Genomic DNA, 24211 nt, shown 5'->3' with positions numbered 1-24211 from the left:
CAACACAGCAAAGATTTTTCACTTTTTTACTTTTCTTGTGCCGCATTCAGGCCTACAAATACGTGGAGACTAGAGTCGTGCCCTTTCTAAACAGGTCAAGGAGATATGCCTCTGTGTTTGCCATCTTAAAACATCAATAACAACCCCAGATCTATGTCGCTGTTTTGCCAAAATCTAATTTGAGATGGCAGTGTATCAAGAGCCGAGCGACTCCCCTGAATTTGGGCTCAGTTAAAATGGCGGCGGCGACAGCAGTGACAATACCTGGCTGGGTGACACGAAACACTGTGAAGTGCAAACAGAAAAATAAGAACTTTAAAATGTTTGGGGATTGTTTTGTTTATACAGTCGCAGTCAGAAAGGTTAAGACATTTTCAAAGGCTTCATGGTACAGCCCATGGAGAGAGATGAATTATGCATCGACAAAGCAGCTTAGGGGTCGACGTCAAACTTTCTCTTTTCATCTTCTTCGCGCATACAATACATGCGCACGGACACAACACACCGCAAATCATACGTACACACACGCGCGCGCGCGCAAACACACGTCGTCGGCAATGTCGCACGCACAAACATACACTCGCAAACACGCGGCGAATGCTAATCCTACATGAGGGTAATCCTTGAGTGCTCTGTTGCTTGCAGTAATTTACCTGCTGTTGCTGACAGAACCCGCCATTGGGAGGATAGACACACACACACACACACACACACACACGCAGACAGATGTACTTCATCTTTCCCCTCTACTGTGTCCAGTTTAGGTGTAAGGAATAGCTGCTAGCATAATTGAAATAATGAATAATGAATGAATGTCATCATTACGCTATCTCAAGAGTCGATTTACACGCTGGATTCAGATACTGTAAATTCCACACGGCTTTGGAAGTGGTCACACTAAAAAACTGATATCAAAGCGGCCAATTTGCTAGTATTTCATAGCCCTGCCAGTTTCACAGTGCAGTAAATGTGAGAGCGATGGGCTTTAGGCAAACGGGAGGGAGAGAATGAATGAATGTTTAATTTGATATGGAGACACATGGCTTCATTTGAAATGACAGGGCGTACCAATCTATTCTGGGGAAGTGTGGCTGCTTGACATTCTTACACCTGCGTGCACGCACACACACACACACACACACACACACACACACACACATCTAGTCTTCTGCCATCCACTATTACAGACTCATGCAGCCTCCACATATAGTGGTACCTGACAGAGGAACAGAGACCCGACAGAGACAATGCGGGTTAACTCTCAGCCGATTTACTAACCAAGTGTGCTGGCTTTAAAAAGCCTGGTCGGGCGTACGGTTAGAGGAGAGGAAGGCGGTCTGCAGAGAAGGTGGACAAACTAAAATCTCCACGAGGCGTGCAGAAAGAACAAGCGATGAGAACTTTTGTTGGGAATTGTAAATTGGACTACGTGGAAATTGGGTCGCTGGACACTGATTATGATTTCAGACATCCTACATCTCCTGACAACAGACTGAGATGGGGGGGGGGGAATCACATGACTGAATAAACAGCTACCGATTGGAAGGCCAGATGAACGGGTCGATAAGCGGGCTCCCCCTCATTCGTTTAGCCTGCTGTGTATCGCTCCCGCTTGCTCCTCGGTGTTCAACGTATTTTACCCGGCACAAGAGAGAGCGGCTGAGCTGAAGACGGCATTGCTTTGCCCTCGTCCAGGAGTAACTGGCGATTATTGTGTTTTCAGGAATGGGGTGATGAGCTCGATTGGGAGTGATACTTGTCTATCTGTACAGATCAGTCAAATCTGGCCAGTGCATTGACTTGTGTACATGCGCGTGTGTGTGCGTGTGTGAATACATGTAGACTTGAGCCATTTTGAAAGGAGTCGCTCTGTATGTGTGTCTGCATGGATGAAGAGTACACATTAAATGTCTGTGTGTAGAGGAAATTCATACAATGGTATATATATATATATATATATATATATATATATATATATATATATATATATATATATATACATTGTTCAGAAAAAACCCACACGCGGGCGTGGACGCGGTGCGGTGGAGGGTAGAGCGACAGGATTATATAAATAAGCAGTGGACAGAGATTTCACGAAGAAAGATAAAAATGCAGTGGGGGGGGGGGGAACGAGCACGACGGTGATGTATGGAACGATGACAAATAACCCTTGCAACTTGCATGGACAAACAGTAACCCATGGCAACCATCACAATCCCCATTTTCCCTCTGACACGCACTCAGTGCTGAGGATGTGGGATGAATATTAGTGTCGCTCGTGTGGCGTATGGCAATCAGCCATTCGGCGCAGCCGGGCAGGAGCCGGCCCACTGATCATTCGTTATTGATGCTTTGGTAATTCACGGTTGCTACTTACTGACGGAGTGGATAATTGGACTTATGACGAGCTGGAGTGAAAGGTTACACTTACACCTCGTCCATTAAATCACTATGCAGATTTTGACACCGAGTTTATTGGTAAAAAAAAGATTTCATTTCCTACCAGCTTCACTTTAGAGGATTTAGGGTTGAACTAATCACTTCTGAAATAACTGAAACGTACGCCAACATTGAAAGGATGGGGTCCCCCCCCCCCTCGAAAACTATCCCTTGAATAGAGAGACTATAGAAAGCTGCACTGAAGAAAAGCAAAAAACGCACCCGGTTTTGGATTAGCGAGCTTATAACTGGTTGCCAAGACTAGTATTTACTTGACCACAATTATTTCACTTTGCTTTCCGACTTAGCGCTTCGCCGGTTAGTGACCATGCTGAATTACTCCCCCGAGTAAGAGATAAGAGCAACAATAGCCCCAAGGTATTAATCCCAAGCCCCGGTTAAAAGAAAAACTTCCCTCCTTTCTTTACTGCACAAGAGGAACTTTGTGATTGCGGCAGTGTTTTAATAAGGGAATCTGAAGCAGAAAATTGCCTCCGCTAATCTGCACAACTGCCTCGTTTGACTGAAATTAAAGGTGAGCTCTTATTAGAAAAAAAATACATTAGCTGCTCGAGCTGGTGCCATAGCTAAGTTTTGGGGGGGAAACCCAAAACAACACTCCACTTGCTTCTTTCTGCCTGGGACGCCGTGCATAAATAAATAAGTGGGGTGTCAAGTGAGAGAGATTAGGCTCCAGTCGTTAAAAGTTCCTCGTTATTGTTTTTTTGTCTCTCCGTGGCAGTTTGGGGCGTCGACGAGGAGAACTCATCCTACTGCAAAGCCCGACGCTGGGAATAAAGCATTGAGAAGAGAAGGGAGAGATCTTGGGGGTGTAGCGTTTTATTCTCTCTGTGTGGAAGTTTGAGTGTGTGTCTGTCTGTCTGTCTGTGTGTCTGTACAAGTAGCAAATGAGAAGTTATGAATGTATGATGACAAGGATTTGGGCTCCACAAAGCCAGCAGTGTGCTTGTAGTTTTTAACATTAGTGCAGAGTGGAAAGGAAGGAGGGGATCAATGATGTCATGGCTGGTGTGAAAGAGCTCTTCTCTTGTATCGTCGGGGGCCTTCTGAAGATTTTATGACGCCGTCAAGAGGAGCTCGTTCATGACGTCATTTTAGTGGGTGGATATATAACTTACAATGTCAGGTCAGATTTTTTAAAAAAAAAACAAAAAACAGTACAGGCAGCCTACCTACGGCGTTCTTATAGGCCGGCATTATTCTTCCAGAGGCCGAATAATGGCTGTCTATCCCGCTGCCACTAAGTGACTTGCAGAGTGTGCACCCGAGCTCATTAAAAACGACGCCAACAAAACAGTGACGACGACGCCGCAAAGCTTCGCTAAATTCAATCTCAGCTCCCTGGAAACACTTAACAGGGTCTCTGTCACGGACGGGAATGTAAAAACAACTACGAGCCCCAGACTGAAGACAGACAAAACTCTATCCCTATCTTCATATGCTGACAGTTTGAGTGCTGCGTAGAGATAGGTGGAGTGCAGGAGAACAATTCACACTCTGCTAGCCTAGCTGACAGATCTCCCCTGAACTCCCTTAGTAGGGAACCAAGGGAAAGGGAGATGGAAGGGGATAAGGAGAGTGTTTCATTAAAACAGGTGACATGCGGCAACAAGATAAGGCGCGTATGTGCACGTGTGTTTGTGTGTGACATCCCGGTGCTGATAACTTTTCAATCAGGGGAACTTGCGGTCGGATGACTCACTTGGGTTGCAGGCGACGTGGGCTGAGACATGCTCTTTGGAGCGTTAGGATGCTATCAGCTTCCATCTCTCCCCTCTTTATCAACAATAATTTCAATTCCAGTTCTGTGTCATTCATTTGTAAAGCATTTCCCCCCCCCAGAGCTAACCGTTTCCTTTGAGAGACAGCGATGCCTTAACGTCCATACAGGCAAAACATACAACGCGAATTCACTGTGTAAATAAATAATTTTACATAAGGAAAATGCACATGTATGTAATAAGTGATCGCTCAATAGACCCAGTTTTCCCTTCACCATGTATAACGGTATGAAATTAAATTAGGACACGAGTTATTGAGTCGTTCAAGAACCAGTTTCCCCAAGACAAGTTCCTGTACATGTACTGTCCTTGGCGAATAATGTCATTTTCCCCCCGATATCACACAACCGTGTTTTATGAAAGGTCTATGGGCCAAGGCACAATGTGCTGTTTACTGCAGACGTGAAAACAAGTAACATAGGAGTAACTGGCGATTATTGTGTTTTCAGGAATGGGGTGATGAGCTCGATTGGGAGTGATACTTGTCTATCTGTACAGATCAGTCAAATCTGGCCAGTGCATTGACTTGTGTACATGCGTGTGTGTGTGTGTGTGTGTGTGTGTGTGTGTGTGTGTGTGTGTGTGTGTGTGTGTGTGTGTGTGTGTGTGTGTGTGTGTGTGTGTGTGTGTGTGTGTGTGTGTGTGTGTAAGGGAAGGAGAGAAAGAAAAATAGTTTTCCCCTGGTAGCAGATTTTGAGATAAACAAAGAAGCAAACAGATTGTGCGTGTGACTATAGCTTTCTCGTTCTAACTTATCAATGTGTTATTTTCACATATTCTTTTTTCTTAGTAGAGAAAAGTGGCAGGCAAGGACGAGAGAAAGATGTGGAATATATGATCTAATGTTCCTGAGTCAGATTCAAAACACAGTTTGCCATTTGACCTGAGTGTGGACATCCTGAGACATCCTGGTGATGTCTCTTGTAGTGAAAAGCCCTCCAACATCTGCCAAAGGCACAGACAGCCTTCAGTGAAGTTAAGCTGCCAAGTTACTTCACCAGTTAAGACATGTTGGACACATACGCATAGTATGCAAAAACATACACAATACCCATGAGAAGTGCGAGCGAAAGAACTGTCAGCGGTTACGTTATAGTGCCTAGAGGAGAAGTATACTTTAGGTTCATTTTATTTGCTTGCACTTTGTAGAAAGAAGTTATTGAAGAGAGTAAAGGTTTTCTCTGATCATAGACATAAAGTAGACTAAGATTATGTTACGGATGTCTTAGCTGAAGTGTTTTGGGGAATATTGGCAGTCTGATTCCACAGGGCCAAGCTAATGGATGAGCTCTTCTGAAATGCTGTATGTAGTTGGCCAAGGCTAACAGCAAATGGCACTAGATAGCATGTTAACACTTACTGTGTTTCCACCAGAGGATAATGTTTTGAAGATTGTGACAGCCTAAGATGGAGCACTATGGGTGAGTAACCAGCCAAGAATGAAAAAGGTAACTTGACCTTCACATAAAATAGAACCAAATATCAATTTAATACAAAGAGGTATCCCATTTGGGGGAAAAAGGACAACCAAGGCATACTTGTTTTTATTTGTCATAGCTCTTGTTTACAGTTTGGATTGCTAACCTCAAACATCTCGTGATGGGACGGGAATTACCGGCAAAAGGCAATGGAAACAGAAGCCACAGTGGTCAAAGCTATGAAAAGGCATGGCTATTTGAAGGGTAAATTATCCCTGGTCAATACTTCTAGACTTGTTTACAATAAACAATAATTCCTAGAGCCTCACAGATTGGTCACACAACTTCTTAAACAACTATAGGGGCAAAGGAGCCATGACAAAAAAGGATTTCCAAGGCATAAAATAAAGGTAAGATTGTATTAATCAATGTTCTGAAATCTGTCTATCTCTGAAACTAGGCAGGACTGTTCAAGCATTATGACCGCATAGCACTGGCTTCCAGAGCAGCGCGGATATTGTGGCGCACTGGGCTGGGTGTTTGTTCCGGGCTAATTCCCCCGGCTACCGCCCGAGGGCGACAATGTTAATTTCTTGTCGTGTTTTTCGTTGCATCCCTGGTCCTGACTGCCCGTTGGAGTGTTTAAGGTCTGCTTGTAGAAATATCACCTTGTTCCCCGTCATTATATTGATGTTACGTCATGGCTGCACAGTAACGTCAGTACCGTCACATAGCGAAAGTAACAAATTGGTGACGAGTACGGTACACCCGGCGATTCCCACCGATACGTGGGTGGCGAAGAATCCGTGCTAGTCTGCGGTGACTAGCATTAGCATTGCTAGCGGCGGTACTGGCCTGTCAGCAGATACGCAAGAGAGATGGCGGGGATCATCGGCGGGAACAGTGGTCGACATATGTGGAGAGGTTTGAACATTTCGTGCTGGCAAATGGAATTGAGGGGGAGAAGAAGCTCTCGGTTTTTCTCAGTGTCATCGGACCGACAACTTATGGTCTGTTGCGCAGTTTAATCGCCCCAGATAAGCCGGGAGAGAAAACTTACGATCAGACTGTGGAAGTACTACAAGCCCATTTCTCTCCAAAGCTCATTGTGATTGCTGGAAGATATTGCTTTCACAAAAGAAATCGAGCGGAGGGGGAGACAATAGCGCAGTATATTGTGAATCTGAAAAGACTTGCAGGAGCACTATGAGTTCGGAGCTTATCTGTGGCCTCAACAGTGAGTCCATACAGAAGAGACTACTGTAACCGGTTATTTTCTTGCCCGGTGCGGGATTCATTACGGGGCGAACTGCACCACAAGGCGACATCACTAACCGCTCGGCTAAAGGATCAGACCCGTTAGCTAGGGACTAACGTGTCGTATTAGTAGTTTACACTACTAACAGGCTGCCTTCACCTACCAGAAAGCGGTGGAAATCGCCATCTCTATGGAGATGGTGGCAAGGGAGTCCCAGCAGCTTAGCAGCTCCTTGAAGGTGAATGCCAGGTCCCTTTCATCAACTCCAGTGAGGACATGCACCCAGTGTAGTAGGTCAAATCATACCAAAAGTGACTGCTTCTACAATGATCAGATCTGCCACTGCTGCGATAAGAAAGGGCCCATTTCACACACATGCAAAGAGAGAAAACAGGGAAATACAGCAGGAAACAGTAAGGGAGAAAAAAGAAAAATGGAAGCAAATTTCAAGGAAACAGGTTAAGCCGAGTGATACTGATACAACAGACTGACACTGAATTAGCCCTGTGCATGGTAGATGTAGCTAATGATGAGACATGGAGAGAAAATGTCATACAGCAGGACAATTCAGCCTCTTCTGTAATCTGCGTCAGGCCAAAAGTAGAGGGGCAAACGGCAAAGATGGAACCAGACACTGGGGCAGCAGTGTCCCTTATTTCAGAGAAGCTGTACCAGGCAAAATTCAGCCAAATTCTTCTGCGCCACATCTACATCCTGCTGAAAGCATATACAGGTGAAGTTATTGCCCCAGTAGATGTCATCAAGGTTAGCGTCCAGATAAACAAACAAAGAGCACGACTCCCCCTATATGAAAGGTAAAAGGTAATGCACCCCTCCAATTTGGTCAGTAGTGGCTGAGAAAAGAGACTGACCTGGAGAGCAATACAATCTGTCAGAGCCATACATCACATGTGGGGAGACACTTTGGAAACAGTGCTAAACGGGCATGCAGATGTGTTCAAAAATGAACTGGGAATTTTGAAAGACTTTGAGGTAGCACTGGCACTCAAGCCAGGACATCAGCCTAAGTTCTGTCAGGCTCGTGTGGTTCCCTATACACTCAGGCCCATGGTGGAGGCAGAGCTGGAACATTTACAACAGGTTCAATTCAGTGAATGAGCCACCCCCATCGTGCCAATCACAAAGAAAAAGGGGGCGTACGCATCTATGGGGATTTTAAAGTAACCATCAACCCCGCCCTCTGGGCTGAACTTATCCCATTCCCCGGATAGAAGACGTGTTTGCTTCTCTAGAGGGGGGCCAGTGTTTCAGCAAACTTGATCTCTCACATGCTTACCTGCAGGTGCCAGTCAAGGAGAGCTCCCGTAAATACCTCACCATCACAACACAAGGGAAAGTTCTGTTACAACCAGCTGCCTTTTGGAATAATGTCAACACCATCTATCTTTCAACAAGTCATGGACCAAGTTCTTCATGGGCTCCCCAATGTGCACCGTTTTCTGGATGACATCCTAATAACTGGATTTGATGATGCTGCTCACCTGAAGAACTTGGAGGCAGTGCTGAATTTGAAGAAATTTGGCCTCTGGGTGCAGCGTGAAAAATTTGAGTTTTTCAAAAGCTCACGAAATACCTGGGACATATCATATCATATGATCTGTGGCGCCACTGATACTCAAAAAATGTTTTCTGCTTTTAATTCACTCCTCAATCCAAGATGTTCACCTCATACTTTACTGATGAGGTTTCTGCCATCAGTAACCGGTTCTCTGAGCCTGACCAACTCTGTCTGCCACTGCCACCTAACAGTGCCTCACTCACCTCATTCTCCCCCCTGACTGAGGAGGAAGTCTCCAAGCTTCTGCTGGACTCTTGTCCCACTACCTGTCTGCTAGACCCAATACCATCCAACCTCCTACAGACCATTTCCCCCGCACTTAACCCCACAGTCACACACATCATCAACTCCTCGCTTACAATGGGTGTGTCGCCCACTGCATTTAAGCAATCCCAGGTCACCCTGCTGCTCGAAAAACCTACACTCAACCCAGCCAGGTTGAAAACTACAGACCAGTATCACTCCTACCCTTTCTATCAAAAATACTTGAGTGCACGGTCTTTAACCAAGTCTCTGAATTCCTTTTTAAGAACAATCTGTACAATCCGAATCAGTCTGGCTTTAAGTGGGGCCACTCTACTGAGACTGCACTCCTGTCGGTATAGGAATCACTGCGTTTGGCTGGAGCTGCTGGTCAGTCCTCAGCTTTATTGCTGCTAGATCTGCCAGCTGCCTTTGAAACAGTTAACCACCAAATCCTCCTCTCCACACTCACTGAGCTTCTTATCTCAGGATTTGCGCTCCGCTGGTTCACGTCCTACCTCTCAGTGAGATCTTTTTAGAGTATCTTAGAAAGGAAAAGTGTCCAAACCACACGGCTTATCCACAGGGGTGCCTCAAGGTTCAGTGCTCGGTCCACTTCTCCTCTCAGTATAGACCACCTCACTTGGTGCAATCGTCCGCTCCCATGGTTTCTCATGCCATTGCTATGCTGACGATACCCAGCTCTTCCTATCATTTCCGCCAGATGACCTCACAGATATCATCATGCCTTGGTGATATCTCTGCATGGATGAAAGAACACCATCTTCAGCTTAACCTATCTAAGACTGGGCCCCTTGTCATCCCAGCCAGGCCATCCTTACAACAACAGATCAATATCCAGTTCGGATCAACCCAACTCATGCCGACAAAGTCTGCCTGAAACCTGGGTGTCAAGATTGATGACCAACTAACTTTTAAGGTTGACATGGCTTCGATTGCTTGGTCATGCCGATTTGCCTGTGTAACATCAGGAACATTAGACACTACCTGTCAGAGCATGCAGCACAACTCGTACAGGCTCTTGTAATATCACACATTGACAACTGCAACTCCCCACTGGCAGGTCTCCCAACATGCACTTTCAAACCTCTGTAAATGCCAGAATGCCACGGTGCATCTGGTCTTCAACCAACCCAACCCAAAACAGCACATGTCACGCTGCTGTTCATATACCTCCACTGGCTCCTAGTAGCTGCCTGAATCAAATTCAGAACCTTGATGCTGGCTTATAAAACAACAACTAAAATGGCTCCCGCCTACCTGAACTCCCTCATTCAGGTCAAACGGGGCCCTAAGTCACTAGCCAGACTCTTCTCTTCTGTAGCTCCCCGGTGGTGGAATGAGTTACAAAACTCCATTCGATCCGCCGAGTCCCTTTCCATCTTTAAGAAGAAGCTAAAGACCCAGCTCTTTCACGAACACCTCCACACCTGATGGTATTAATAAAAATTCAAAAATGCTTCTATGCACCCTATGCATTGCCTTTGTGCACTGCCTGTTGACACCTATGTCCTATTGGACTTGAACGTAGTTTTTCTGGCACCTACTTACATTGTTTTTTTTTCAAAAACGTATTTCTGATTTTTCCCTTTTTCTCCCAATTTAGTGGCCAATCGATCCCCATTTTAGTTCAAACACCCACCCTCGTACTGCATGCGTTCGCCAACTGCATCTCTCCGGCCGGCAGTCTCGAAGGAGACGCCTCGCCACTTTCGTAACAAGGCGAATCCAGGCCAAACCACTGCTTTTTCCGACACACACGCATTCATGTGACGAACACAAGCTGACTCCGCCCCCTCCCAAAGACAGCGTTGCCAATTATTGCTGCTTCACCGAATCTGGCCATAGTCGGATCTGACGAGACGGAGGCGCGAACCCCGGTCCCCAGTGGGCAACTGCACCGACACAAAGCCGATGCTTAGACCGCTACACCTACTTACATTGTTGTCCCCTGATTAGATCCTTGCTTGTGTTGTATTAACTCTCAGATGTATGTCACTTTGGATAAAAGCATCTGCTAAATGAAATTGTAACGTTGTAACATATCATCAATGCCACAGGTCTCCACAAATCCCCAGAAAAACTCAGGGATATTGCAGAAGCCCCTGCCCCAATGAATGTAAGACAGCTCTGCTGTTTTCTGGGATTAATAAACTATTATGGCAGATTTGTTCCAAACATGGCAACAACACTCAGACCTTTGGATGCATTGCTACACAAGCAGGCACAATGGAAATGGTCTCCGGAGTGCGAAAATTTGTTCTGTATGGCAAAAGAATAACTCCTGTCACTGCTGATCAGATTGGCATGTGATGCCTCACCATATGGCGTGGGCATGGTGATTTATCATGTGATACCTGATGGTCAAGAGAGACCCATAGCGTTCACCTCCAGAACCTTGAGCAAAGTTGAGCTAAACTATGCTCAAATTGAACGGTAAGCCCTGGGAATATGATTGGGCAAACGCAAATTTCTTGCATATCTGTATGGGTGCCTTTTCACTCCGCTCACTGACGATTGGCCACTGACAAAAATATTAAGCCCCAGCAAGGCTATTCCGTCTATGGTAGCTGCTAGGCTTCAGCGATGGGCCCTTGTATTAACAGCTCACAACTACACGATTCAGTTCAGGGGTGCAGCTGAACATGGTAATGCGGACAGTCTCTCACGCCTGCCACTGCAGGTAGCACACAAGGACAAACCAGGTTCAGTGGATACAGTGCTGATATATCAACTGGACTCCCTACCTGTATGCAGCACAGACATTTGCAAAGAAACAAGGTATGACCCAGTGCTCTCTCAAGTGATGGACATGATTTTGTCAGGGCAGTTTCCTGTGGTGAAAGGGTGGGACAATGCTCTGACACCCTATTACTTAAAGAAAGATGAGTTCACCATGGTCCAGGGGTGCCTTCTGTGGGGCAACTGAGTGATTGGGCCCCAAAATTGAGACCATAATTACTGAAAGAGCTGCATAAAGGGCACCCGGGAGTGGTTAAAATGAAAGCCATTGGTCATAGTTACATCTGGTGGCCGGGGATTGATGCTCAGATTGAACAGCAGGCCAAAGTGTGTCATTCATATCATCGCAACCAGACGTCTCCCAGTCTCTCCCTGCTGCACTCATGGGCACGGCTGGGGATGCCATGGTAGTGAATACATGTGGATTTTGCTTGTCCTTTGGAGGGACATATGTTTCTGGTTGCGGAGGATGCCCACTTTAAGTGGCCGGAAGTGCAACTGATGGAATGCACCACAACCGCTAAGACTATTCAGGCTCTGAGGATTTTGTTCAGCTGTCATGGTTTGCCTGAAGTATTGGTCAGTGATAACGGTTCGCAATTCACTTCTAGTGATTTTGTGACTTTTAAAGTGAATGGAGTGAAACACATGTGCTCTGCACCCTTTCATCCAGCCACAAATGTCTGGTAGAACGTTTTGTGCAGACACTGAAGCATTCCTTGAAAGCTTCCAGGGGGTCAACCACAGTGCAGCATAGACTAGATTTGTTCCTGCTCAGCTACAGAAATACTCCTCACACGACAACTAATGAGTCTCCTGCCATGCTCTTTCGCCACCATCAGCCCTGCTCCTGCTTCAACCTCCTCAACCCAAGTGTGGCAGCTGTGGTGGATCAGGCACAGGCAGACCAGCAAAGTCACAGGGCTCCATTCGCTAAGGAAAAAAGCTTTGTAGTTGGGGACTCTGTGCTGGTCTATGATTATAGGTGGGGGGAGGAAAAGTCGGTAGCAGGTGTGGTGGTGTCGCAGGCAGGGCCTGTGTCTTATACGGTTGATGTGGGCTCAGCACTACACTGGAAACGCCACACAGACCAAATGCGAGCCTGTGACCTGGAAATGCTTGTGCCCAGAGAGCTGCCACAACTTGCCTTATTGGGTCAAATGGCTACCGTCCCCATGAAAGGCCCGATGATTATTCCCCTTGCGGGTGGGCAGGATCTCCCCAGATATATCACCCAGTCACCCAAATGGAGGCAGCTAACCCAGGACCAACAGAAGTAACAATGGAGGCTGATGCTCCCACAGAGACTGGTAGGAGGTACCCTTCGCGGGTCATCAAACCGCCCGACCGCCTTGCATTTTAATTGACATTTGGTAAGAGGCACTCGCCCAACCAGTTTAGTTAGTTGATCATGTCTCTGTGGAGGGGACTGAAATCTAAATAAGTGGGGAGAAGTGGTGGTGCATTGGGCTGGGTGTTTGTTCTGGGCTAGTTCCCCCGGCTACAGCCGGAGGGCGACAGTGTTATTTTCGTGTTATGTTTTTCATTGTTTTCCTGTTCCTGTCTGCCCATTAGAGTGTTCACTGTCAGCACGCTGAAGTATTGCCTCACTCCCATCATTATATTGACATTACGTTATGGTTGCACAGTAACATCAGTACTGTCACATAGTGAATGTAACATGACGACAGGAGAAAAAGCTTTTGGAAGAAATAAAACAGGAAAAGGGAATGAAAAAGGAGTGGGCGAGAGAAAGGAAGGCTAAGAAAGAAAGAACCCAAGAGGGATGAAATCCAGAGAAAAAATATAGAGGCAAAAAAAATGTTCAGAGAGAGCAGAGCACTAACAACAGAGAAAGAGAGAGCAAGAGAGATAGATAGAGACAGACAGAGAGATGGTGAGATACCTAGCTAGTTTAAGTGTGGGGCTTTGGGCTCCTATCACTCTCACTCCCTGCATAAGTTGGTAGGCCTAAATAGAATAATTATTGGGTGGTCAATGTAGTGTGAAATGACAGCGTGACCATGGCACAATGAAATGCTGCCCAAATGCTGACAGAACACGATGAGCACATGGCCGCCTGAATACAAAGTGTCTGTGTGTGTGGCTGAAATAGAGAAAAGAAAAGAGGTATGTTAATGCGTGTACCTCTTGTCCTGTGTGTGCATACACTACAGCAGAAGTACAGAAAAATAATGAACAAAACACTGTGACTAGACAGAATACTCTTTTCCATTTTGCAAACTGCTGCTGAAATTATCCGCTCACCATTTCAATGCAGCTTTGGCAGATAGCAAATCTGTGCTAAAGTAAGTTAAACATAAATTTGAGCATTAACTGGATGCTGTTCCATTTGGCAGGCCAAATGTACAAATCTGGTGACGTCCTGGTTGAGGTTGTTGGCAATATAGTGCAAAGCTGAAAAATAGACCAAAGTTTTTGGACTCTCAGAAATGATGGTCTTGCACTTCAATGTGAAATGGCCTTAAGGACCGTGTTTTCAACCCAGAAATCTGACACCTCAGTAAGTTCTTAAAAGCCCATTCTGGTGGAAAAAAAGAAGAAGATGCATTTAGAGTGTATATCCCTGTGATTAAAAAGCAAGACTTACTTGTATTGTCTAATTTTTTTAAACTTAGTATACACAATTGCTGCCAAACACAAGTAGATTGTTGCTGTCTTATAACATTTTAAAATTACAACGTAGTACACATCATGAATTTTGCTAAATTATTGATTTTCTCAAACACTGTCACGTGATAGTCCGTGATATACAAGTAGCAAGTTGTTTGCAATATTCAGTTAGCCCGTGCTAGCTAGTTCACTAAAAGTGCAGCTAGCTCAGACATGATGTTTGTCCTTGGGCGATACCTTGATGTTAACCTACTTTAAAGTGAGTTTTCTCAAAAGGAAAACACGACACTACTCTTTGTGAGCCTGACCACGTATTTCTAAGCAGTGCCCATTTCCAAACCAGAGCAGAGCAATTGCATATTGAACTTTTCTCAATACCATTATGGATTTACCAGGTGTGTTAAGTTGAAATGTGATCGGTGAGAAGCCAGCACTTTCTTCTCAATAAATTAGCTTTGGATCTTACAAAGCTCAGTCAATATTGTGTATGCAATTACATTGAGCCACTGTCGATTTGGCCATTTTATGGCAACATTATTTGTTTTGTTAGACTATGTGCATTGGCTATTAAAGGAAGACTGCACTCAGAAAAAAAACATCAGGCTAAGTAACTGGCACACCATACAATCACACTGACGATGATGATGTGCTTGACCAAACTTACTCCATGTACATAGACTGAATTGTTCTTTATAAGCATCCCCCGAGGATCGACGTCAAATGACGTTGCATACTTGGGAAGTAAAAAAACCTAAGAGACTATGAAGAGAGGAGGGGGCAGAGCGGGTGCTCAGCACTCATCGTTTTGATTCTCGATCAAAGGGGAGCAGATCCTATGTCTCCTGGAAGGGCACAGCAGCCATATTTATGGCAATATACTCGGCTGCTGTACCCGAAATCGTTTGGGCAGCAAAATGATCTCAGCATGTCTCCACTGAAAACCTTTTAAATGACTCCATCGATGTTTTCGGAAGAATCTAGCATTTAGCCATACTTGTATGAACCAGAATACAGTGCTGATGAAATCCAACGAAGAGAGGCGGAGGCTGCCGCTGTGGTGGCCGTACAGACAGCTACAGCGAACAGGTACAGCCAGAGCCACCGAGAGCCCTCAGTGACTGGTGGTGATTGTCAAGTCAATTTTATTTGTATAGCCCAATATCGGATTGTGTACAAACTAGCCTACCATGAACGGGAACGAGAGCCAGGGGTAACCAACATTTTCTTTATTCAAGTTGTACGCCACTTCGTTTTTTGAGAGAGACGGTGATGAGGGTGTATTAGAGACATTACAGCTATAGCGGCATGTCTAGATGGTTGCGTCCTTGCGCAATGCTTGCTGGTGCATGTAGTAACTGCGGGACAGGCACTCTGATCAGGGAAGGACTGTTTTTTCTGTAAATATGAGCTACTCCAAAGCGGTTCAAGTTTTAATAGACAATATAGACCAGGGATGGGCAACATGATCCAGAAAGGGGCGGTGTGGGTGCAGGTCTAGTTCCAACCAAGCAGTTACACACCTGCATTCACAAATCAAGGTCTTTAGCAAAGACTATTGGTTGACTAATAGAATCAGGTGTGTAACTGCTTGGTTGGAACAAAGACCTGCACCCACATCGCCCCTTTCTGGATCATGTTGCCCATCCCTAATAAAGACCATCAGTACTTCCTGGATGTGCACATAAGAAGCAGTGACTTTTCCTTTAAAACAACAACAATTTACAATTACAATTTACAATTTCATTTAGCAGACGCTTTTATCCAAAGCAACATAGTACATCTGAGAGTTAATACAACACAAGCAAGGATGTAGTCAGGAGGCGACAACGCAAGTAAGGGCCAAAAAACTAGGTTCAAGTCCAATAGGACATTAGGTGTCAACAGGCAGTGCACAAAGGCAATGCATAGCAGCAACAACAACAACAACATCTACTATTACTACTACTACTACTAATAATAATAATAATAACATAATAATAATAACCTCATTACATCCATCAGGTAACTTCCAAGACTGTTTAATAAATGCCAAACAATTAATGAGCAATATAAGTAGGTAAAATTAATTTTCTTTTTCTCTTGCCCTCATTCTTCTGTCTCTTGTGCTGCATTGTGGCTGCTGAACCAACACACACACACACACACACACACACACACACACACACACACACACACACACACACACCAGCATTCTTACCTTGTTAGAAAATAATAGATGGATGCAGATTATGATATTGTGGAGTCCATTGAGAATCCAATCACACCCCTGTTCTAGGATCACATCAACAAACTATTAAATGATTTCAACCGCGAATTTACTCTGCCTTCATTATCAAACAGAGAGGTCTAAAACTAATCAAATACAGGTGTGTGGTCTGTATACATAAACTAAAGGCAAAGAGGAGGGGGGGGGACAACTTTTCCAACAATGACTAATTTTACCAAACACCACTACACTAATACGAACAAAAGAAAGGGGCTCAATTTTCAAAACAGTCAATTAAATAGTTAGTTATTTAATAGATAATAAATATCTCTCTTGTTTTTTGGTGTTTATTCCTAGCAGGTTTCATGTGCCTCATGAGACATACATACTATGCTTACCACAGAAGTAAGCGAGGAGAGTAATTGTGAGAAAAGACTGTTTGAACTGCTTGGCAATAAATGTTTTTTCTGATTCTTTCCTTAAAGGTGATTACCACACATGCAGAAATGTATTTTGCCTTGGAAACAGATCATTTCAAATGGTCCGATTAAGGTTTTACGAATGCAAGGAAGGACATAGGACAGGTTCAAAGAGTTGATGAAAATGGTGACAACCAAAGGGTGAACATGGATAATGTGAGAACAACACGACAGGCAAAGAAGCCAAATTAATTAGCCAGCTTTCATTGGATAAGCGATAATCATTTACCATGTACGCAGGAAAAGGTGAAATGAATGGCTCTCTGCCTAGATGGGATTCACCATCTCGTCATTTTCGGGCTCTCTGTCAGCCTACAGAGGGCGAGAATGGGCGCTCCAAATTGGCAGTGCCCACAGACACTGGCAGTGGCGAGTGTGGTGAAAATCATGTTCAGAATCAAATGTGGCTGTTTTCTGATGGTGGCTAGCTTCAGGATGCTGTTCTCCCAGATGAGGACTCCCATTCCTTGCAAAAACCTGCTGTTTCCATTTTCCTACCACAAGAATAAGGCTGTTCTTCACCTGACAAAACCCCACAGAAAAAAGCCAAGTCAGTTGGTAGCAATTCTTGGCTGCACCGGTAGTTAACTACCAGTGCTATTTCAGTGCACCTGGGGTGGAATGGCAAGAGTTGCGTGTTTATTGTGTGCCATTTTAAGAAACAAGTATGTGAATGTCAAAATCATAATACTAACTGGACTGAGTGGAAACTGGACTGTTTCCTTCCTTCCTGGGTATGTTTTAACCGAGTGATTCACCAGTATGAGGCTGATGGTAGATGGTGAATGCCAGAGAAAGAAAAAGAAGGAAGAAAGCCATGAGGAAAAAAAGTCTTTCCCGGAGCATTACTACTGGGGTTGGCAATAATGACTTCTAGATGAAAGGTATTGTACTGTGCAGACCAGAGGCTGGTGCACCTTGAGATTATTTACAAGTGTATTCACCAATTCAGTCTTACACAAGTCATTTTTGCCCTGAAACATCTGGAGTCGTCCACGATAGGTAGGCATAATAAGAGCCGAGAAAGCAATAAGGGAAGATCAACATGAGTGTCCTGAAATGTTCTTTCCATCTCTGCGTATGGTGCTGAAAGACAAATTCGCAGTATTTACCGGATATGATCCTCAGTCTTGGTAGCTGCCTGGTTGTACTGCTCACTGACTTGCTTGTAGTTTTCAAGGTTCTGGAGGTAGAAAGGGAGAGAGAGAGAGAGAGAGAGAGAGAGAGAGAGATAGGTAAGAGACAAGTCATCCCAATACAGCACTTAATTTCTCTGGAATTGAAAGTGCTCGGGCATACGCTGATGTTAATGATGTGACAACTTGTTCTGAGCCCTTGACATGAATCAGTTTCCAGATCAGGAACGATAAAAAAGATAAAAGAACATAAAAAAAGACTAACTCTGGTCTGAGTCAAGGTCTTCAAATTGAGTTCGGCCAATTAGAGGTGAACAACTTGCATGTCCATGGCATACTCCCAGGAATACAACTATTTTATGACTTCTGACGAGGCATGCTTCATTTCAAGACCTAATCAGCCCACCGTGATAAGCAAAATGCATTAAGCACTACCTGAAATGTCACACTGGTTAAATTAGCAACCTTTAAACCTTACAGCGCTGCTATCAAATCTGAATGTTGATGACCAGCAGGCACCCCATAAACGTTTTATTTCGCGCAAGGAATAGTGGCATTTAAACAGAAATTACAATATAGACAGAGTCCATGCCTGGAGGCCATGATGCTATACAGCTCGACTTTACCTGAGTAATCAGTAGTAGTATATTTAAAGGGGTTAATTACACTTCAGTGTTGTCATAACTGCTTACAAGGTGATGCCCTGGCAGGACATAACAAACAGAACGGGGTAATGTTCCAACATACATATTTTTTAACGTTTTGTGGACATTTGGGCATCAGTGGTGATAGCTGTGGGTCTGTCAACTTGTGATCTTTATTTATTTTTATTTTTTGGATTTTTTCCCCCTCTTTTTCTCCCCAATTGTACTTGGCAACCAACCCGACTCTTTTGAGCCGTTCCGTTTGCTGCGCCACCCCCCTCTGCCAATCTGGGGAGGGCTGCAGACTACCACATGCCTCCTCCGATACATATGAAGTTGCCAGCTGCTTCTTTTCATCTGACAGTGTAGAGTTTCGCCAGGGGGACGTAGCACATGGGAGGCTCACGCTATTCCCCCAGTTCCCCCTCTCCACCGAACAGGCGCCCAGACTGACCAGAGGAGGCGCTAGTGCAGCGTCCAGGACACATACCCACATCCGGCTTCCCATCGGCAGACACGGACAATTATGTCTGTAGGGACGCCCAACCAAGCCGGAGGTAACACGGGGATTTGAAACCGGCGATCCCCGTGTTGGAGGGCGACGGAATAGACCGCTATGTTACCCGGATGCCCCTCATGGTGATCTTTATTTAATGTTATCCGCACCCACCATAAGTTATATAGTCCGCTCCGTAGAATATGTTAAATGTGTGCAATATTTTCAATCAAGCTGGCCATCAAGGACAGTGAGAATATGGTTAAAATCATCACCCTTATGGGATAAATGAATCACATAAGAGAAGTTGTGTCAGCACCTATCAAATGCAGTTTGTCTACAATGCCTCAGACAGAAAGCCAATCTCCCTCATACAGGCATACTCGTGTCTTCTGTCTGCGCAGTAATCACCATTTTAAACCAATAACCACTGCGTCTGTGCATTTCCTTAATTATCTCCCATATTCCCAATAGATGGGGGTGATAAGAGTGGAGGATAATTGAGGAGAGTGAACGAAAAAAGAGAAGGGATCAAACACAAACCTCCTCCACAATCCCTAGCCCTCTATTCCTCCAGTGCCCCCTAGTCATTTCCATATCTCATTATTTCACACTGATCCGCAGACATGGTACTCCAGATCTTAATGTCTGGTTTTGGAGAATATGGGACGGAAAGTCACAGCCACCTTTCCAGTAATCCTACGTGGTGCGAGACACCACAATGTAATAATGTGCTCCTCTCTGCTTCTTTTCCTTAGAGGGAAGACAGTTTAGTGGTGGGCATGGGTTTAACAGCATAAGGAAGTCATATACAATTAAATTACCATTGAAGAATTTTGTCTGGGCTGTAGTTTATCCTTTTCCCCCCTGACTTGACTTTGTGTTTCCTTTCACTTGACCAGTTGCATCCGGCCATGGAAATTCACAGTTTGAAAATGCCAAACATCCCTGGGTGTAAGTATTTATCGCTGTCAGTTAGGTTTGGTGGCTGTGCTATATTGGATTATTGAGGGCAGGAATCAGGATTAGGCTGCTGTTTTCACTAAGGCTCCCTGTCGCCGGTGTATCTGGACTGGGCTTAAATGCCATATCTCCACAGGGGAGTTACCGGAGAGGCTCTGTAGGTTGGAAGGGAAGTTAACTTTATACCCGTAGGCTAAAATTTCTCCCCATACTTTCTTCTGTATGTCTACAGGTTTAAAGGCCCACTTTAGTCTAATACTGCTCTAATACAATGAAACATTTGTTTTCTCGGGTTTACAGTTACGTTGTGTAATGGGTTTAGTCCAAAAATGCTTATTTGCTATTTTTTTTACATATTGGTCATGCAGCACAACCAAATACAACTGCTCCTTCTCACGTGAGACTTATGACACGATGCCAGCCACGATGCGTATTTCTACTTCAAAAGTGTGCGTGTGTGTGTGTGTGTGTGTTTGGGGGGGTACGGACTTGAGTCAGGAGGTTAAGGTGGAGCACTTGCTCATTTGTACATGTTATTCTAAAAACTGGAACCAAATCCAAATATTGCCAACAACCATCACTTTTAGAAAACAAGAACATTAGAGAGGAAACAGGGGATCTAGCATGTTTGAACACCACATACCTTGAATGCACACATATAGGCTGTTCACAATGTGCTTTGTACTTTTCCAACTACCATATATGTGACTAGAGAAATCACGGACAGTAGCTAGTCTGCTCTAATCAATAATCGATCATATCATTCGCTCCTTGCTTGTGTGAAAACAAGTAAGTTTTAATGACTCTTTGCTTGAATTGAGTAGCATATGCATTGTTGGTTTTGGATAAAAAAATATCGGACACAGGCGGATTGGTGCAGCATCAGCAGTAATGTGGACGTTGTACCGGACCGTTCTGGTGAAGAAGGAGGTGAGCCAGAAGGCAAAGCTCTCAATTTACCAGTCAATCTTTGTTCCAATCCTCACCTATGGTCATGAGCTTTGGATAGTGACCGAAAGAGAGAGATCGCGGATACAAGCGGTTGAAACGAGTTTCCTCCATAGGGTGCCTGGGCTCAGTCTTAGAGATAGGGTGAGGAGCTCGGACATCTGGAGGGAGCTCGGAGTAGAGCCGCTGCTCCTTCACATCGAAAGGAGCCAGTTGAAGTGGTTCGGGCATCTGATTAGGATGCCTCCTGGGGGCCTTCCTTTGGAGGTTTTCCGGGCACGTCCAATTGGGAGGAGACCCAGAACTCGCTGGAGGGACTACATGTCCAATCTGGCCTGGGAACGCCTTGGGATCCCCCAGGAAGAGCTGGAGGGCGTTGCTGGGGAGAGGGACATATGGAGTGCCCTACTTAGCTTGCTGCTACCACGACCCAATGTCAGAGAAGCGGCTGACGATGAATGAATGAATGAAAATACCGGACATTTAGACATTGATTGATTTCTCCTACTGGATCCACAGAAATCATTTGAAAATCAGATTGTCTGATTGAAAAAGTCTCGGAAATGTGCCGTGTTTGGCTGTCGAGCATTGAATAAAACTTTACATTCGTTCCCAAAGGATGCTTAGATTCACATAATGTAAGTTTGCTGCAGATGCACAGTGAACATAAACAAACATGACCATCTGAGCTCTTTGACAGAACACACGCACAACTGATGTATTATTAGAAGACTTACAGAGGAAGCGCTTCACTAAAACCAACTACTGGGTAGAGCTTTTCAGGGCCCTGTTTTTGTGAATCAAAGCAGGTGGTGCAAAGTGCAGTCGACGGCATAGTGCGTAGTGCCCTTGTGGTGGGGCAAGCACACTTTTGGTATTTTCGTGGTAGAGGTGCAGCGGATTCTGGGAACAGGAAGTGGCCATAGAGAGAAAAAATAAATAAATCGAGGTCACGATTTACTAATTCATGCACACGAGATAATTTAATTTAACTTAATTAGTTCATTCCAACGGTTTGGTTTGTGCGCGCAAATGAAATAATTAATTTTGGATGGACACAAGGCCAAGTCATTAGTGATGGGAAGGTTGGCTTTTTTAACTTACTTGAATCTTTGAATCTCGTTCAGTAAAATGAACCAATCTTTTTTCAAATGATTTGTTCATTGGAACTAGTGTGGCCTGTAGCTGACGTCTGAGTGATGTCAGGAAGAGCACCGTTTGCTTCACTTGGTAAAGTATAATACACAAGTTTGTTAAGCTTTTAAGCAACATTGTAGACCATAGTTTTATTCAGTTGAAATTATTAATTACTTCAATTGCCTGTACAAGAGCGCTTCGCCTATCAACAAAATATCATTGTATTCATTCTATGATAGCTATTCCTGAGTATATGAACTCGTTCTAACGGAAAAGCAAATTAAACATCTATTCAATAGCTACATTACACACAGCTAGTTAGCTATGGAAATGTTCTGATTGACCACATAGTTCCTACACTGCGAATATGAAGCAGTCATATGACAACTGAATGAGAGACTCAGTCCCAAAGACCCATAGTTATGATTCGTGAACCAATCAGTTGATCCTACACCTAGAATACGCAGTGGTCATGTAACAAGTGAATGGAAGACTCAGACCCGAAAGACCCGTTCATGAACAAATCTGATCCTGTACCCGTCACAATTCAGATGAATGAAGAGTGGTGCGCATGCGCGGCCCAGGGAAAAACATGAATGAATTGCTAACTTAGACGACTCGTTACTTCCGAGTCATACAAAAGATTTGTTGAAAATTAACGAATTGTTGATGAACGACACATCACTACAAGTCAATCATTTCAGCTGCTTAAGGCACTTGTCCCTGGTTGTAGATAGCGCTTGATAGAGACTTTTCAATTAAGCTTTACTTTAGCTTGGGGATGAGTTGTCAAGATATGTTGACAGCACTTGCTTTGCAAGGGATTATTGTTAGTAAAAGAGAATTAATGAGGATATTGAGAGCTTGTGGATTATATCATCGGCAAAGCAAAAAGTGCCATAATACACCTCTATTTTCATTGAGTTTATGCTGTTTTATTCATCAAAAACGCTGCTATTTTTGGCGCTCTAGTGAGATACATTAAAACGTCACTTTTTACACCGTTTTTCCGTAAGGTAATGAGCCCGTCCTTCTGTTTTGCGTAGCCAGTAAGTTCAAACCCAGCCACTGAGGATGCACAAGCCAGTGCATTCTTAGTGCTGGTCCCAAGCCTGGATAAATGGGGAGGGTTGAGTCAGGGAGGGCATCCGGCATAAAACCTTTGCCAAATCAAATATGCGCATCACAAATCAAATTTCCATACCGGATTGGTCGAGGCCCGGGTTGCCAATGACTACCACCTGTACTGTTGGCCAGCAGGGTGCCGGTGGAAACTATGCAACTGTTAGGCGAAGGACAAGGAGAGGGGGAAGGCATGTCCAGAGGCAGCAGGAGAGGAGGAAGGGTAGGAGTGTGGAGGTGAGAGCCGTAACTTTGAATGTTGGCACTATGACTAAGGACAGGAGCATCGGAGGTGGGTTCAAACTCTTCTACCATGTTGCTGATGGGAGGAGAAATGGGGTAAGGGTAATTCTGAAGGAAGAGTATGTCAAGAGTGTGTTGCAGGTGAAGAGAGTGTCAGACAGAGTGATAAGTATGAAGCTGGAAATCAAAGGTGTGATGATGAATGTTATCAATGCATATGCCCTGCAAGTTGGGTGTGAGATGGAAGAGAAAAAATAATTCTGAAGTGAGTTGGATGAAGTGGTGGAGACTGTACTCAAGGAGGAGAGAGTGGTGATTGGAGTAGACTTCAACAGGCATGTTAGTGAAGGGAACAGAGGTGATGGGTAGGTATGGTGTCAAGAAGAGAAATATGGAAGGATAGATGGTGGTGGATTTTGTGAAAAGGATGGAAATGGTTGTGGTGAATACATATTTCAAGAAGAGGGAAGAACACAGGGTAACGTATAAGAGTGGAGGAAAGTGCACACAGGTGGACTATATCTTATGTAGAAGGAGCGATCTGAAAGGTATTGGAGACTGCAAGGTGATGTCAGGGGAGAACATAGCTAAGCAGCATCGGATGGTGGTCTGTAGGATGACTGAAGATCAAGAAGAGGAAGAGAGTGAAGGCAGAGCCAAGAATCAAATGGTGGAAGTTGGAACAAAGACTGTGGTGAGGA

At 44.6% G+C, this 24211-nt stretch overlaps 1 protein-coding gene across 1 annotated transcript in view; it reads right to left on the bottom strand.

Moving 5' to 3' along the window:
* LOC130107800 (MICOS complex subunit mic25a-like) overlaps window positions 1-24211 on the bottom strand; it is a 107045-nt gene that overhangs the window by 19908 nt on the left and 62926 nt on the right. The window contains exon 6 of the mRNA XM_056274558.1: window positions 17934-18004. Coding sequence (XP_056130533.1) covers window positions 17934-18004 — 71 coding nt within the window. The remainder of the gene's footprint in view (window positions 1-17933; window positions 18005-24211) is intronic.

Source organism: Lampris incognitus, chromosome 2 (assembly GCF_029633865.1).
Source record: "Lampris incognitus isolate fLamInc1 chromosome 2, fLamInc1.hap2, whole genome shotgun sequence".
Classification (NCBI taxonomy): Eukaryota; Metazoa; Chordata; class Actinopteri; order Lampriformes; family Lampridae; genus Lampris; species Lampris incognitus.
Note: the sequence above shows the minus strand (reverse complement) of the source record. Positions and strands in the feature narration are given on the sequence as shown.